The sequence below is a fragment of the Thamnophis elegans genome, chromosome 2, assembly GCF_009769535.1.
Source record: "Thamnophis elegans isolate rThaEle1 chromosome 2, rThaEle1.pri, whole genome shotgun sequence".
NCBI lineage: Eukaryota > Metazoa > Chordata > Lepidosauria > Squamata > Colubridae > Thamnophis > Thamnophis elegans.
The window spans coordinates 168,147,470-168,164,858 of NC_045542.1; the positions used below are offsets into that span (position 1 = coordinate 168,147,470).

A 17,389-nucleotide genomic window follows, 5' to 3' on the forward strand; every position below is an offset into this window, starting at 1 on the left:
TAAATCCTTGAAGTATCTTTGTCTCGGCGTGCTTTGGTGTGTGAAGAGGGGGGGTTAGAACAGGAATGTATGTTTATTTGGTTCTCAGGGCAGTTGGTAAAGGAAATGTCTTCATCTTTGTGTATAGGCTAAAATCTGCATTCTAACTAATGGGAAGGGTCTATACTGCTTTAATTCTACTCCCATTGCTTAAGGGGATTCAGACGTTGCTTTGAATTCAATGGTTTCCATTCTACATAATAAAAGGTTCCTTTTGAAATATTCTGTTTCAAGAGTCTTCACTTTCTTAAGCTGTCAAAAGGTTGAATCCTGGCAACTGGCCCAATATTTGTTAGTTTGAGACAGGTTGCTGCCCATCCAAGCAGCTTCCTCAGTCAGTGCAAGTCAGGTAGGCCTAGAGCAGTAATAGAATTCAATTATTTTTACTACCGGTTCTGTGGACATGGCTTGGTGAGCATGGCGTGGTGTGGTGGGTGTTGTGTGGCATGGTGGGTGTGGCAGGGGAAGGTTACTGCAAAATCCCCATTTCTTCCCGATCAGCTGGGACTCGGGAGGCAGAGAATAGATGGGATCAGGGCCAATCAGAGGTTGTATTTACCGATTCTCCGAACTACTCAAAATTTCCGGTACTGGTTCTCCAGAACTGGTTAGAACCTGCTGAATACCACCTCTGGCTTAGAGTCATTGGAAGGTTCCAGCTCCTGCTACCTCAACTTCAGGGGTTTCTTCCTCAAAACGTCTCAAGCTAGCAAATATTAATCCAGTGGCCAGGATTTAACATTTTGCCATCTTTGCCTGGATGACTGAGTGACATAAGCAGGAAAAGAAAGTGTGAGAATATTCATGAGCTGGAATAGGACATAGCAACAGGTCAGCCATTGGGGACTGGCTGGAAGAGGACACGGTAACAAGGTCAGCCAACATATAGGCATGGCAACTGGGTCAGCCAATGGGAACTGTTTGGTGACTGAAAGCCATGCCAGGTGGCTCAGAACCTGGGCGTGGCTTACCTATGTAGCTCTGAGTTTGTGCAAGAGAACTAATCTGGTCTGCTTCCTGAATTGAAACTGAAACTAGAACTGAAACTGCTTCTCTCCTCTGCCTGTGTTTTTTGGCCTGTAACTCTCTCCCATGTTGGATGAATCAGCTATTGGTATTGTACATTTTACTCATGTGTGTTATGTATATAAAGAGGCTAATGACTCCTACTAAGACAGTTATCTGTGTGCTTTCTGGAGGTGATTTCTGCAACAAACTCTGACAGAAAAGCCAGCCAAAGCCCATTGGAGGGTTAGTCCTGTGGGCCATCTTGGCCCTGGCTCTCTTTCAAAGTGACGGCGAAGGTTCGTTCTCTGAGCTGGTAGGTTGGATCCCGAATGTTTCATTACCAGGCTAGGTAAGATCTTCAGTGGAGTTTAAGGGAACTCTTTCTAAGTTCCAAACAACACCTGGAATTGCACTCAGGACCCCATTAGTTTGCCATGCAAACCCTTCCCTTGCCTGCCCCAAGATGGGAGTTATGTTCCTGCACCGTCTCATGCCAGCCCACATAAGAGATGCTGCCTTTTGTACTAGCTGCAGTTTCTCTGTAATCTTTTGAAAAAACCTAACGGGAGAGCAGACGACAGTAATTTAATCTGGTAGGGCGAGAGAATCACAAGGGTACAGAGCATGGAGCTGGGCTTCCCCCTCAGAAAGGGAGGAGGCCCCTGATGAAGCAAAGGAACCCCTGGCCAGGATTTCAACCAGTCCTCCAGAGGGATTTCTCAAGGTCTGGGTTTCCCTGGCAGTGGAAGGGGGCAGATTTCAATGGAGAAGAGAGTGTTACCTCCTTCCGCCATTAGTCCATGGCCCCTTGCTGGAAATTCTCAAGTTATGAATGTATCTTAAACAGAAAACTATCTTTAGATAGATTTTTACTCCAAAAGCATTTTATTAAAATAAATTTAATTTTAAAAAATCTCATTTAGATTTTTAAAAAGCCAATTTAATTTTTTTTAAAAAAACTGCATTTATTTATTTTTTTGTCAATTTTTTTTATCTACCCTGTCCTTTTTTGTCATGCACAATTCTGGGTATTCAAACATTAACAATCAAATGTGTATAGACAGCAATATCAGGGTTCCAAATAGCATCCAAAAGTAAATCAGACTCCGAGGCAAAGGATTCCTCAAAATAAATTCCAATTTATTTAGAGAGCCATGTTGGCACATCTGTGGAAACCCAAATCTGAACGCTTCCAGTTTTCCCAGTTGAAAGTTCAAGATTCTGCCCCTACACAAGTCCATCACATGGTCCAATCTCCCACTGCCACATTGGCAGCTCCCACCCATCCAGTTCCGGCCAGGTGTAGAGACAAAGGATGACTTTGTCTCCTTTTGGCTTTCTAGAAAGAACTTTGTTATGACTACATATCACCCAACTTCCTATAATCCCCCCTCCCATTTTCTCACAATAGAAAATACATAAGAGAATCAGTAATGATGGAAACATGGGAAAAGATTTGGGTAAGAAATGTGAAATTTACGCGAGCTCAAAACTTGAGAGATAATTTTTATAGGATGTTTTATAGATGGCATTTAGATCCCAAAAAGCTAGCTTGTATGTATCCAAATTTCCAATCCAAATGTTGGAGATGTGATTGTGTTGACGCTATGTATTATCATGTATGGTGGACTTGTAAAAAAGTTAAAGCATTTTGAATAAAAATATGGTGGATTATTCAAAATATTCTTAAAAAGAGGATAAAATTTACTCCTCAGTTGTTCTTGTTAGGTATAATTACAGACTGCACAGTTATAGAGACTAATTTGATTCTGAACTTAATAACGGCAGCAAGATTGTTGGTGGCGCAGTACTGAAAGAAGGAAGAATTGCCTACTATTCAAGAATGGACGTTAAAAGTAGTAAATTTAGCAGAGATGGCCAAAATCTCAGCATATTTGAAGGACCATTCAGATGAGAAATACAAGCTGGAATGGAGAAGATGGATTGATTACATTCAAAATAAATATCAGACTAAGAAATTTCAATTAGCTTATGAATGAATGAACAAGGAATGTCATAATTTATCTAAAGTTAGCTTAATAAAAGGGGAGTTAAAGTACAAGAGGAGCTGGGGTGCTATAGTTAGTTAGGTTATGTTAGTGTTTATACCCTGTATTTTCCTCTGGGAGGTTGGGGGAAGGGAGGGTTGGAGGGGGGGCAGGGTTGGGGTGTGAAGAGGAAATATCTGTAAAATTTATTAAAACTTTTCAATAAGAAAAAGAAAAAACAATAGACAATCACAGAGAATACACATATCAATTAAGTGCATAAAATATCAAAAATATTAAACCTTACCACACCTTGTCAACAAAGGGGAAGCATGAGATAGTATTTGTTTTTCAAGAAAGACAAAGTATAGTAAAACACAAAGACCATGACCCCAACTACAGTTACCAATACAAGGGGTGTCAACTCCTTCTGGGGTCCCAGCCATGGGATCGGCCCCAACTGTTTTGCTCAAAGGCACAAATCTATACAAGTGCATAGTGCACTTGTATATATTTCACAGTTATCAATGGCTCAGCAGGATTACAAACATTTCTGGTAAATTTTGAAATCATCCGAGCGGAAAACTTTGGTTCCTATCTTTTTCTTCTGGAACCTGCTGTCATCCATAGGACCTATTAAATCTAATAGATCAATGGGCTATGTTTCTTCATTCTCACAGATATAAATGTAAACAAAAATGTATATAAATAGTACATCTCAAAATTATAATCAAAAAGGAAAAAGTAACCACACATTGTTCACCCTTGGACCTTCAGGGTTTTGGAGAAACAAGCAGGTCACCTGTTTCCCCTGGAAGATTAAAAGGGGAGGGGCTGCTGGACCTTCAGGGGGAAATCTTCCATTGGGGCAGGGGCTGTAACAGAAAAGTCACACTTCCGAGGACCTACAAGGGGGCAAAGCTTAAGGAGAGAGACCTGAACTGTGCCCATCCTATCTCATGGGTCCTTCAAATAAGGGGGGCTGCCCTGCTTTGTCTCTGCATGGAAGGGATGGGAGACCACCAGGAACAATCAGAACAGGAGGCTGACTATTTCAGCACCTAGAAAGAAGTGCAACCCACATCCTGCCCTTCTGTTAAGGAAACCATATTGGGGTTGAGAGTGGTTGCCTTCCCCCCAAAAGAGGGTTTGCTTTTAGTGGAGGAAATAAAAATAGCAAAAGGAGGTTGCACCCTCCCTGGTCACTGTCAAAGGCTCAATTTGGTCCTGAAATGATCTGAGTTTGACCCAGATCGTGTGCAAAAAGTGAGGGCAAAGGCCCTTGTAGTATTCCCCAGGTCCCACTCACATCTCCTGCAAAATTCCACTGAATTCAAGGTTGCATAGTTTGGCTGAGAGTTGCAAAGACCCCAGAGAAAGGGATAATTCCTCAAATCCACAGAGAGAGAGAGAGACAGACAGACATATACTGTGCAAAATCCAGGCAATCCACACCCAAGCCAAAGTGCAAGGCCAAACGGAGGTCACATGGAGAACAGGCTGGAAGTCATGTAAACAGCAGCCACAAAGTGACAGTACCTGCATGGCAGGGAAAAATGTGTGGTTGTTTCTAACACTGCATTGTGCAAATCTTGGTCTAAGGAGGAATGTGCTGGTATTACTCCTTAGGAGGAAAGAGGCAATGGACCGACTTCCATTGCACCTCTTTCCGTTCAGTCCTACTCAACAGGTTCTTCTCATCCTTTCTGATCAGCTGCAGCTTCAATCCTTCTCCATCCTGGGCTTCTGGCTGGGTCTGTGAGCCCTCCAGCTAGAGCTGCGTCTCTCCCATTTCCTCTCCAGCCAGATGCTCATCCGCTTGTTCTTCTGAGGGCCCTTCTGAAATCTCCAGAGCTGCTCCTTCCACCTTATCTGAATAGACATCTGGGGAAGCCTTCAGAGGTCTTTTCTCTCCTTCCCTTAGCTCAGTCTTCTGCCCATAGCAACCCTGTAGGGAAGGAAGCAACCAGAGGAGAAAGTTTTGCACTGCCCTTCCATATAAACAGGTCCTCCCTGAGAGAGAGATCTTCTAGGAAGGGGTCATCCCTTCTCTCCCCAGTGTTTCCTTCCTCTTGTCTCTCTCATACCTCCAGCTCATCATCACCAAGAAGTCTTTATCCTTGAGGGCCTCCACCCATCTTTTTCTAGCTCACCCTCTCTTTCTCCCCCTCCCCTCCAGTCCTTCCTGGACAGAAATCCCCCATTTTCCCAGGGTGTCCCACTTCCTGCTATTAGCCCCTTTCCTGTCTCACTCTCCTCCCTTGGAGCTGGAGGGCCAGAGGAGCTGAGCTTTGACTGATTTTTCCTTGCATAGGAACCAGATCAGAGGGTCCCCAAGAGGAGGGGCTGAGCCCCAGAGGAGCCCCAGACAGCCCACCATCCCTCCATGGCTGCCCTGGGAAGACTTTGGGGACGAATTCCCCATCCCAACAATCCTGAAGGTGTTGGCTCTCAGGTATTCTCCAAGCCCCAGGCTTAGTCTAAAATCAGAAATGAGGAGGTGATAAGCTGCCTGGGAAAGCCAAGGGAAATCATCAAAACAATTAAAAAGCGAAAGTTAGAATGTTTCAGACATGTGATGCGACACCCAGAAACATACAGCATCCTTCACTTAATCCTCCAGGGAAAGATTGAAGGCAAATGAGGTCCAGGCAGAAGAAGAACATGATGGCTTCAAAATCTAAGGGACAAGTTTGGTCAAAACTCAACAGCACTTTTTCATGCAACAGTTGATAAAAATAGGATCACCAACATGATCGCCAACGTCTGATGACAGATATGGAAGAAGGAAGAAGAAGGAAGAAGAAGGAAGAAAAAAGAAAGAAGAAGAAGAAGAAGAAGAAGAAGAAGAAGAAGAAGAAGAAGAAGAAGAAGAAGAAGAAGAAGAAGAAGAAGAAGAAGTTGTTTTGTCTCTTAAATAGACTTCAGCAATAGTGAGGCTCACATCTGATATCATTTTGGGTGGGAACATTACCTGTGATTGAATCTCATCTTCAGTGGTAGAAGTAGAGGAAGAACAACAGTTTTCTAAAGGAAGGTGATCAAGGCAAGTTGTCATTGCCTGATGGAGTTGTCCCCTGTAGTTCAGCCCAAAGCCTAATAAATGGCAAAGAGAGAAGACAGCTAGTTTATTTCTGGTCAGCAGCTCCTGCCTGAGATGGATTTAAGATGAAGACCCCAAGGGGCCCAGGTGGTAAAATTGCCTGGATTATAACTCAGCATCTTGATTTGCTTATCTACATATAAAATATAAAAGCAAAATACCACTCACGCATCATCATGAAATCTCCAGAACCATAAAGCCTACAAACTTGAAATTTGGCACGTATGTTCCTCTTGGCTTCTAGGTGCTCGCTAAGAAAGGATTTTTTTGAAGTGACCATCAGATCTAGTATTTTTTATAGTATTACTAGCTGAAAACCTGTGCTCCGCTACAAAATTATGTGATCGGGCATCATAAAATGACACTTACAGCTTGAAAATAAATGAGTAGTTACGAGCGTCCTCTCCCTTTCTCTCCCTCAGGCTTGCCCCACAGAAGCCTCAGTGATGATATTTTAGCCTCCAATCCCCTAATCATCCTGATTGCTCTTCTCCGCACTCTTTCTAGCGTCTCAATCTTTTTCATAGTGTGGTGACCAAAACTAGGTGTTGTCTTACTAGAGCTTCATAGTGTGGTATTGATCTTGATTGTATCCCTCTGTTAGTGCAACTTAGCTTATTGCATTGGCTCTTTTAGCAGCTACTGCACACCACAGCTTCCTTCCAGGCAACAGGAAGGTGGGACATTCTGAGATTTACGGGAAGTAGAAAAATGGCTGCCTTGTTTCTTCTTCCTTTCTAACTCTCATTCAAAATGCTGCTTATAGGGAAGGGTCTTATGGGGACCTGGCTGCAATTCTCAGGGAGACCCCCCTCCCACCCACATGAGCTCAATCAGCATGGAAAGACACAGGATTCAATGGATGCATTTCACTTACAGGTCAGCAAGAGAATCACAGCTCCCAAGATTATGAAAATAACATCTGGCACAGAAAATAATAATGTTGTATCTAAAGAAAGAGAAACATGGTTCTGGTTAGACAGATGCTGACTTCCCTGACATGGAGTTCCTAAGCAATGGAAGCATTTGCCAACCTGAACTGGCCTCCAGGCAATTCCCCCACCTGAAGGAAGCCCCCAATCCCCCTGAGGCTGAAGCGGGAAGAGCAAATGGCCTTGAAGGGGCAAAAAAGGAGACACAACCAAGGCAATAGTCAGATAAGGAGGAGATTTCAGCCTGGGCCAAGAAATCAGCTTAAGGACATGTGTCAAACAGGCCCTTCCCTAGTTCACCTGAAGATAAATGGAGGGAGGCAGAAGCATTTTCAGATTGACAGATTGTACCTGACATTGGTTTCTTATTCTGGTCTCCCTTGCTGGGCTGACAAAGGGCCAACCTCCCTCACTGAAAATGGCATTGATTGAACCATCCTACAGTGGTGAACAATCTACTTCCACATTTATTTTTATTGATGTATTTTATTTAATAAATTTAGATGCCACCCATCTCACCACGAGGTGACATATTACAAATGCTGAGCCTCTCACCTGTTTCCTCCTCCCATGCCAAGACCAGGGGCTTGTCCAAGCCCTCGTGCTCGAGGTGACACTGAAAACGGTTCCTCTCCTTGGGGTCGATCTCAATGCTGAGCTGGACATTATAGGTTCCATCTGAGTTGGGGGTCACGTTCCTTTGGAGGGTCTCGTATTCACAGACCTCTCCATCCCTCGTCCAGGTGGCCTGGATCTCCTTGGGGTAGAAGCCAAAGGCCTGGCAGATGAGGACCTCCAGGCTGTCATTGACTACCTTGCGGGTGACTTTCCCCGCTCGGGGCTCTGCAGAAACAGCAACAACAGAGTCCTCAGGATTTTTAGTTTCTGGAAAGATTATTTAATAATAGGGAAGACTTCCTTTGGCCATCGTCTCCCTCTCCTCTCCTGAACCTCTGGGACACTGAACTCTTTAGATTCATTTTTGAAAGGGACACGTAGACTTTGGGATAAAGTTCTCACTCCGTAATTGCAATGCTTGGGCTTCCAGTTGAGTTTTGACACCCTAAGTTGAATTTGTTCAAGTTGTCCCAAGTGGTAATTGGGAAGAGAATCAATTTTTGGTTCTGCCCCAAGTGCAGGAGGTAAAAATTAGATTTCCTCATGAAAATGAAGCTGGATCTCAACTTTGCTATCTGGCTCCTTTGGTTTCCTTTTCTTTTCCTTTGAAGAACTTAGCTTTTGAGGGGTGAGGTTTTGGAACTTCTTTTCCCTATTGTTGTAATGCCCCCCGTTTCTTTTGGTAAATGCCCAGATCACTTTCTGCCAGGCACGTGAAGGATGGCTTGGCTGTGCAGGGCAGAAAAACACGAGAAGAGGAAGGAGCCTAGAAAAAAATACACAACCTGAGCCCATTTGGCCACTCACCTGTCTTATTCCGGTAGGAGAGGCATTTCTCTAACCACTCAGTGCAGTTATTCTCCAGGAAGACTTCGATTCTCCCAGACCTCGCTGGATCCTCCTCCCACTCCTCCTTGACCTTCTGGGCTTTGGGTTGAGCTGGGACCCATCTGAGGGTCTCCTTATCGAAGCTGATGAAGTCCTCCCCATTGTAGCCATAGCGGAAGAACCCTCCTTTGCTCCCATCTTCCCTGCGCTCACAGCCCAAAGTCACCTGCCAGATGTGAAGCCCTGAAATACACAAAGAGGGATAAGAATAGTCCAGAATTGCTCTCCCTAGAGCCACCCCACCAGTAATTGAAATGTTTACTTCTCCCCATCCCACCAGGGGAGGGGAAACAGATCTTTCCTCCCCTCTTTCTTTCAATGGTCTTTTCTGTGATCTGGGGCCACACTTGGTCTTTTTGATGTGGGGCTAGAAGATCATGAAGACCCCGAGAGAGAAGATCTTGGTTTCCTTTGCAGGAAAGGCTCTCCCATTCTCATGCCCCTTACAGCCATTGGTGGTCAAGGGCAGAAACAATACCCTCCTTTCCTGGGAAGGAGTGTCAACTACTAAAACGGAACTGGTGGCAGCCACTTTTCCATTTCTCAGTTGCCACACAGGAATGGCGGGGGGAGGTTTGGAATGTCACTCCAACCCAGACATCACATAATTGTCCCGTTGGAACCAAGGTCATCTCCAGAGGTGGAGAGGGAGAGGAGTGACCAAGAAGCTCTCCAATTAACCCAATTGGACAATGTGATATGTGACACTTGGGGAGGGAATCATTTATTCTTTTAATTATACTGAAACTGCGGGAAACATTTAGAGTTGGTTTTGCTTTCACTCGTGCCGATATTCTGTAGCCAATAAAGAAGTTCTTTGAGGAAGGTTCCAGTCTCAGAATTATGATTTGGTTGGGTTCATTAGTCAGAACTTTGGCACAGGGTTTATCTCAACCCCCTAAGCTCCCAGCCTCCAAATTTCTGTTCTTTGCCTGCTTGCCTCTTTTCCCATTAACCAAAATGACAAGAGGTGGGAAGGTGAGATTTGAGGGAGAATTTGGAACTTGAAAGCTGATCTGCCTTTGCTTCAAGGTTCAAGGTTCATTTTATTTATATGCCGCTCTATTCCCGGCGGGACTCAGGGTGGCGCACAAACCCAAGGGAGTGGAAGGGGAACACAAAGAATTACAACAAAAAAGTACAAGGGAATTTAAAACAACCAACAGCCACACAATTCGAGAGGGGAAGGGAACTCATCGACCCCAGGCCTGCCGACACAGCCAGGTTTTAACGGCTTTTCGGAAGGCCTGGAGAGAGGTGAGGGTCCGAATCTCTGCGGGGAGCTCGTTCCAAAGGGCTTACCTCCAGTTGGGGGGCTGAGTTTTGATAACAACTCCAGGTCAGCTGTGAACACCATCTCAGGTACCACAATTGTGTTTGCCTTCTCCACCTCCATCCAGGGCACCAGAGGAACCATGTTCCCGGTGGAAAAGTTATATCGAGCGATGGGCTGGTCATCCAGGTTGACCATGTAGCTGAACTGGGGCACCCTCTGGCTGGACTCTGACACCACCAGGTAGGAATAAGACAGGAAGTGCCTGGAGGAGCCTGGAAGAGGAAGAGGGAGACAATCAAGATCAAGTGAGCTGCTAATACCACCCTACAAAGCCTTAATAAGACCACACCTTGAATACTGCATCCAGTATCTTTTTATCATATGTGGTGGTTGTGTACAATAGCCAAGGAATTTTGGTGTCAGATAAAGACATGGTTGGTGTTAGGGATGTAACCCTAGTCTTGGCTTGGCAATGTATATGTATAAGCCATGATTATAACAAATGTATCTGTTACTTTAAATGCTAGAGAGATGTAATTGGATGCTGTTGCTTTAAGCAGCCATAATTGTTCCTGATAGTTACTGACTGTTACTGTATGAGCTTAGCATTGGGAGAGAAGACTGTGTATTGGATGGTAGCTACTCTGTATAGTAGTTACCAATCTACATGGTGAATTGTGAGTTGAGCAACTGTAACTTCAACGTATTGTAAATAGACTGTGTATATACTTCAAGACTTCTTATAGTCTATTTGGAGACTATTTATCCTATTTTTGTTAGGCAAGTAAAGCTATTATTTGTTTTACCTTTGGTGGCTGTGAGTGACTATTCAGCGGCTTATTCGTTACTAACTTCTGCTGCAGAACTCTAGTCTCCTAACGGGGATAGACTTAACAGTTGGAAGAGATGTTAGGACAAAAGATACATTTAAAACCAGAACTATTACTATTAGGAATAATAAAAAAATATAGTAAAGGAGTGACATTTAATACTGCATGTAATAACTGCAGCAACATTGGTATATGTGCAAAATTGGAAAAACAGAGATGCCCCCACCCCCACCCTGAAGAAGAGGTAACAAAGAAAATTTTGATCTCTGCAGAAATGGACAGATTGCCACTAGAAATCAAAAATAGAGATGAGACAGAATATTATGAAATTTGGAACAAAATGTATCAATGATTGGAAATGAGGAAAATGAATTGGAAAAGAATATTTGGAGGATTGTAAAATTGGAACTGGATAATACATAGATAAAATATATAAACGAGTGTAAGGGAGATGTCAATAGGATCAATGTAGCTATGTACGATAAGTAAAAACTGTATTTGTTGTTATGTTAAAATATGTATGGAAATGACAAAGCCAGGAAGGTCACTATGTCCAGTTTATTGAATGTTTATTCAATAATTTTAAAGAAAAAAATAGAATATTGCATCCAGTTTTGGTCACTACACTATAAAAAAAGATGTTGAGAGTCTAGAAAAAGTGCAGAGAAGAGCAACCAGGATGATGAGGGGACTGGAGGCTAAGACATACGATGGACAGTTGCAGGAACTGGGCATAGCTAGTCTAGTGAAGAGAAGGACCAGGGGAGACATAATAGCAGTCTTCCAATATTTGAGGGGCTGCCACAGAGAGGAGGGGGTCCAGGAGCTTGTCTAAAGGCCAGACAACTAACAATGGATGGAAACTGACCACGGAGAGATTCAACCTACAGTAGAAATAAGGAGAAATTTCCCGACAGTGAAAATAATCAACCAATGGAAACAGCTTGCCTTTGGAAGTGCGGGGGCTTCACCACTGGAGACTTTCAGGAAGAGATTGGACTGCCATTTGTCAGAAATGGTGTAGGGATTCCGGCTTGAGCGGGGGTTGGACTAGATGACCTATAAGGTCCCTTCCAACTCTGTTAATCAGTCAAAGGGTGAAAGACAGGCTTAGGAGGGTCTGCAGTACCAGCTCCTCCCTCAATGCTATTGTGAAAAGCAGCTCTCTAACAGAAGATCAACTATCTGCTCTACTTTGGATGATTCCAGTCATGAGATTAACCCTGGAAAGTGGCCAAAGGAGACCCCAGCGGCTCTTGGTTGACTTTGGAAACACCTGGACATGGCCACATCAGGTGAGGGGACCCTCAGGGCTCACACAACTGCTTCTGGGCCTGACCCCATTGGACCCCACATGCCAATGACCTGAAGGACAGGAGCTGTTTGGCACTTCACCTGAGTAGGGAGACTTCCTGCTCCTGGAAGCTCCACCACTTTTCATCAAACTAGACATACCCAGTTCCTGCAACTGTTCTTCATATGTTTTAGCCTCCAGTCTTTTAATCCTCTTTGTTGCTCTTCTAAGCTTCTTCTAAGGAAGAAGAAGCTTCGTCCTCCAACCTCCCACTTCTTCATTTTGTCCCTCACTCCCCTTCCTTGACTCCTGCTCCATTGCAGCTGCAAAAAAAACCCCTACCTTGAAAATATGCGCTGGTGCTTATTTTGGGGACCAAAAAATATAAGGCCAGGTCTTATTTTGGGGAAAACATGGTATTTTCAACCACGAGATAACTTTCAAGAGATTAAATATTTGCAGGAAAATCTACAGATAGTTCTCAACTTACAACATTTCATTTAATGAACGTGCAAAGTTACAGTACTGGCAATAATCATTTATGACTGTTTTTCACAATTATGGCCATTGCAACATCCCCATGGTCGCATGATCAAAATTCAGATGCTTGGCAATTGGTTCATATTCATTGAATTGAATTGAATGGGTTTATTTATAGGCCACCCTTTTCCCTGAGGGGACTCAGGGCGGCTAACAACTCATAGGGAGGGGGATACAGACAATAACATATAACATTACATATAATTAAAAAGTAAACAACATTCATCCAACATTCGGGTGGGGGCAGATCAATCTCTACCCCCAGGCCTGGCAGGATAGCCAGTTCTTGAGGGCTGCGCGGAAGGTCTGAAGGGTGGTGAGGGTACGGATCCCCACGGGGAGCTCGTTCCAGAGGGTCGGAGCTGCCACTGAAAGGGCTCTCCTCCGCGTAGTGGCCAGCCGGCACTGGCTGGCAGATGGCACTCGGAGGAGGCCTAATCTATGAGATCTAATCGGTCTCGAGGAGGTAATCGGCAGGAGGCGGTCTCCTAAGTACCCAGATCCACTACCATGGAGGGCTTTATAGGTGGTAAGAAGCACCTTGAAGCGCACACGGAGATCAACAGGTAGCCAGTGCAGCTCGCGGAGGATAGGTGTTATGTGGGTGAACCGAGGTGCACCCACAATCACTCGTGCGGCCGCGTTCTGGACTAGCTGAAGTCGCCGGATGCTCTTCAAGGGCAGCCCCATGTAGAGCACGTTGCAGTATTCCAGCCTAGAGGTCACGAGGGCGCGAGTGACTGTTGTGAGTGCCTCCCGATTCAGGTAGGGTCGCAACTGGCGCACCAGGCGAACCTGGGCGAATGCCCCCCTGGTCACAGCCGACAGATGGTGATCAAAGGTCAGCTGTGGATCCAGGAGGACTCCCAAGTTGCGGACCCTATCTGAGGGGTGTAAAATTTGGCCCCCCAGCCTGAGTGATGGAATGCTAGCCAAATTGTTGGGAGGGAAACACAACAGCCACTCGGTCTTTTCTGGGTTGAGTACAAGCTTGTTAGCCCACATCCAGTCTCTAACGGCCTCAAGACCCTGGTTCATCACGTCCACCGCTTCATTGAGTTGGCACGGGGCGGACAGATACAGCTGTGTATCGTCCGCATATTGATGGTATCTTATCCCGTGCCTCCGAATGATCTCGCCCAGTGGTTTCATGTAAATGTTAAATAGTACGGGGGACAGGACCGACCCCTGCGGCACCCCATATGTTAGGGGCCTCATGGTCGATCTCTGTCCCCCGACCAACACCGACTGCGACCTGTCCGAGAGGTAGGAGGAGAACCACTGCAGAACAGTGCCTCCCACCCCCACCTCCCGCAGTCGTCGCAGAAGGATACCATGGTCGATGGTATCGAAAGCCGCTGAGAGGTCGAGAAGAACCAAGATGGAGGGATGACCTCCATCCCTGGCTCTCCAGAGATCATCGGTCAATGCGACCAAAGCGGTTTCTGTGCTGTAACCAGGTCTGAAGCCGGACTGGAAGGGGTCCAGGTAATCGGCTTCCTCCAAGGACCGCTGAAGCTGGTAGGCCACCACCTTCTCAACAACCTTCCCAATAAAGGGGAGGTTGGAGACTGGACGATAGTTGTTGAGTACAGCTGGATCCAGAGATGGTTTCTTCAGGAGGGGTCTCACCACCGCCGTTTTAAGTGCGGCGGGGAAGTGCCCCTCCCGAAGCGAGGCGGTAATAACCGCTTGGATCCAGCTCCGCGTCACCTCCCTGCTGTTAGCTACCAGCCAGGAGGGACACGGGTCCAGTACACAGGTGGAGGCACTCACAGCCCTCATGGCCTTGTCCACGTCCCCGGGGGTAACGTCTTGAAACTCAACCCATGGTCATGATATCCTGGGGATCCTGTGATCCCCTTTTGTGATCTTCTGACAAGCAAAGTCGATGGGGAATCCAGATTCACTTAACAGCTGGGTTGTGAACTTAACAATTGCAATGATTCACTTAGCAACAGTGACAAGAAAAATCACACAATGGGAAAAACTCACTTAACAAGTTTTTCTTATTTAGCAACATAAATTTTGGGGTCAATCTGGCCATAGGTCAAGGACTACCCACATTGAACCACAAGCGCTTGGGAGATATCCTCAGTGGAGACTTATGATTTTGAGGACTGAGGTGCTGTGGTTTGGAAAGATCCCGTTTATAATTGATGAAAGAAATGTCCTTCTGGGTTCGGCTCCAAGTGGGGAAAAAGACACTGGAGACATGGAAGCTGCTTGGAAAGATGGTTTATTGGTGGACAGGACCACATGGCTTGAGCTCTGAACAGAAAAGGTGATCACATGCTTCAATGTTGGTGGAGAAAAGAGAAGGAAGGACTGAGATGCTGAAAGTCCCTGGTTTTATGCCGTCTCTGGCCTTTGATCTTGAGCTTGTATTCTGATTGGTTGTCAGACTCCCATGAGGCCATGCAGGGGCAACTCTCTAGGCTGCGTTTTGAATCCAGATTTGGTTGAGCTCTCAGATGCCATGTGGTGAGTTGGGTAAAGGGCCAATATTATCATGCCTTAATTCCATCCCCCTGGAGCTGAAGTGGAGAAGTCTTTATTATGTAAAGGGACTACTTGGCCTTCTTAATGGCCCATTGACCAAGTGGGGATGGGCAGGAAGCTACAGGCAGCTATTCTGTCTTTTAAAACATGTTTCTTTCTTTTCACATCCAGAGAAATATTCTGCCTTTTCAATATTTCCTAGGATATTTCATTTTTCTGGGAGAGGGCTGGGTGATAACGTCCTATATAATTTTAAGGAAAAGTAAGGACAATAAAACTGAAAGGAGTTATTTTTATTATTAAGATTCAATCAAACGTATTTGACTGTAGATACATCGGCGACAATGGTGGTAGTGGGTTCCTGGGAAATTAAAAGCCGTTTGTGGACTTTCTGTGAGTTAAGAACAATAATTAATAGATTGTGTACAGAGGATTCGGAAGCTTAGCTTGGTTGTTGGGATTACCTCCTAACTTTTTTTCTTCAGTAGGCAGATGGAAGGTCAAAGTGGTTGATTGACATCTCTGATTTTTTTTTAATGTTCAATACTAATTTAGTGAATATAGATTGTCAGCTACCGAGCATTTAATAGCAGCCAGCTGATTAAATGTCACGGTTCCAAATAGCACCTTCCATAAAATAAAAATCCGAGGCAAAAGGTTCCTCAAAACTCCAATTTACAGTAAAATTTTCATCTGTAAGAAGATGCAAGGAGGATGATTCAGCAATTCAGGCATCTCCTCTTTAAGACTGATGGGGTCCATGCAAGCCATTTACCTTTTTAAGAGGTGTCTATATATAGGTGGTCATTAAAGGGAGTCCCTATATTTATCAGTATTCAAAGGGGGGGATGTTGTATGTATTGTGAAGGACTTTATTTTATTCAAAATATTAAAATCCAAAAGGAAAAAAATGGACACAAAAAAAAACTAAGCAAAAACATTGGGGGAAAATGTTAATTAAAATCAAATGACAAAAATGCTTATTATAAGCCCTAGTTGAACATTGAGAAATCTACTGAAACAATAGTAGCTATTTCCCCTTGCACAGCAGGTCCAAAATTTATAAGTTTGTACAATTATTTGCACCCAACTTGACCTGTCATAGATTAAATAGGTGAAAGGAAAATAGCTAACAGATTGAACAACAGCAAAATTAAAATCTGAAGCATTCTCCCAGTTATTTTTTTACTTACAGAAAGTCTGCACAATTTCTTAATTACCCAAATCACCCCATCCTTATCTCTGAGACAGGGTTCTTCACGGTTCTTAATAGTGAAACCTTTCCTTAGGTTTTTGATTAGGAAGTTTACCAACAACTGCATCCGATTGCCAAGTTCATAACACTCTATTGTAAACATTTCTGCAACCTGCCTTTTGGAATAATTGTCCTGGACAATCACCGCATTTCTGTTGCCAAGAAGATCTAGTCTAGGGCAGAAGGAGGGAAGGAAAGAAGGCAGAGAGAGGGACAGGGAGGGAGGGAGAGAAGGGACAGGGGGGAGATGGAGAGAGAGAGAAAGAGGGAGGAAGGGAGAGGAAGAGAGAGAGGGAGAGAGGGAAGGAAGGAGAGAAAAAGAGAAAATAGAATAAGTCTTCGGTGCATAGGCTCTCTGTCAATGGTGTGTTTCCATTTTTTTACCACCGGTTGCTCGTGCACGCTCCTGAACGCTCACGCCCTCGCATGCACACGCCATGCTTCTGCGCGTGCGTAGAAGCGTCTGGGTTGGCGGGGGAGAGCCTCCCGTCCCCGCTACTGCCGGTTAACCCAATCCAGGCCGAACCAGGAGCAACCCACCTCTGCTCTCAGCGTACGTAACAGAACCATAAAATAGAATACATGCAGCAAGAATCACAACACTTAGGGACAGTCATAGGAACTTTCACTCCTGGGGCAGAAATTCAGTCAGTAGAACGGATTACAAAGCAAACACCAACACTTATTTGTCCCACCCTATCAACTCATCCCTACATAACGCAATACAAACAAAATTGCATTGGGTGTATACAGATAGATCGCTTGTTCCTAAGTTGCTGGAACACACGATGGGTTAAAAAAAACACCAAAATCGTAACCCAAGGAGACAATTCAGCCTGAGTGGAGACGGAGGGGGAATGTGGGGAAGGGATCCAGGCAGGACACGCGTCCGCCCCCCCCCCCCCACCCGCGCCTCGCTTTCAAGCCACATCGCAAATCCTTCCAAAAACTCACCGCGGCGGCCCCTCGGCATGATGGATCCCAGACCGGCCCAGAGGAACAATAGGAGCGCCACTTGCATCAGCATCGCCTTCGGCTACGCGTCTATGGCCGAAGACGAAGGTCTCCCCACATACCACATGTGCTCCAGAGAGGAGTTTTGCACCGGCCACCGAG

At 45.0% G+C, this 17,389-nt stretch overlaps 1 protein-coding gene across 1 annotated transcript; it reads right to left on the reverse strand.

Moving 5' to 3' along the window:
* Positions 1 to 3,054: 3,054 nt before the first annotated feature.
* LOC116505066 (zinc-alpha-2-glycoprotein-like) lies at positions 3,055 to 17,389 on the reverse strand. The gene is made up of 7 exons (XM_032212381.1): positions 17,228 to 17,389; positions 9,879 to 10,124; positions 8,496 to 8,759; positions 7,626 to 7,913; positions 7,016 to 7,087; positions 6,010 to 6,131; positions 3,055 to 4,983 (listed from the first exon to the last, which is right to left on the reverse strand). Exons 1-7 carry the CDS (start codon positions 17,298 to 17,300, stop codon positions 4,807 to 4,809), a joined length of 1,242 nt encoding a protein of 413 aa, XP_032068272.1. The 5' UTR covers positions 17,301 to 17,389; the 3' UTR covers positions 3,055 to 4,806.

Excerpts from the sequence above, each read along its gene's own strand:
- LOC116505066 (XM_032212381.1), bottom strand. The coding sequence starts at position 17,300 with ATGCTGATGCAAGTGGCGCTCCTATTGTTCCTCTGGGCCGGTCTGGGA. Across the intron at positions 7,914-8,495 it reads CTCCTACCGGAATAAGACAG|AGCCCCGAGCGGGGAAAGTC; the intron begins GTGAGTGGCCAA and ends CTGTTTCTGCAG. Across the intron at positions 6,132-7,015 it reads TGTGATTCTCTTGCTGACCT|GCTTTGGGCTGAACTACAGG; the intron begins GTAAGTGAAATG and ends GCCATTTATTAG.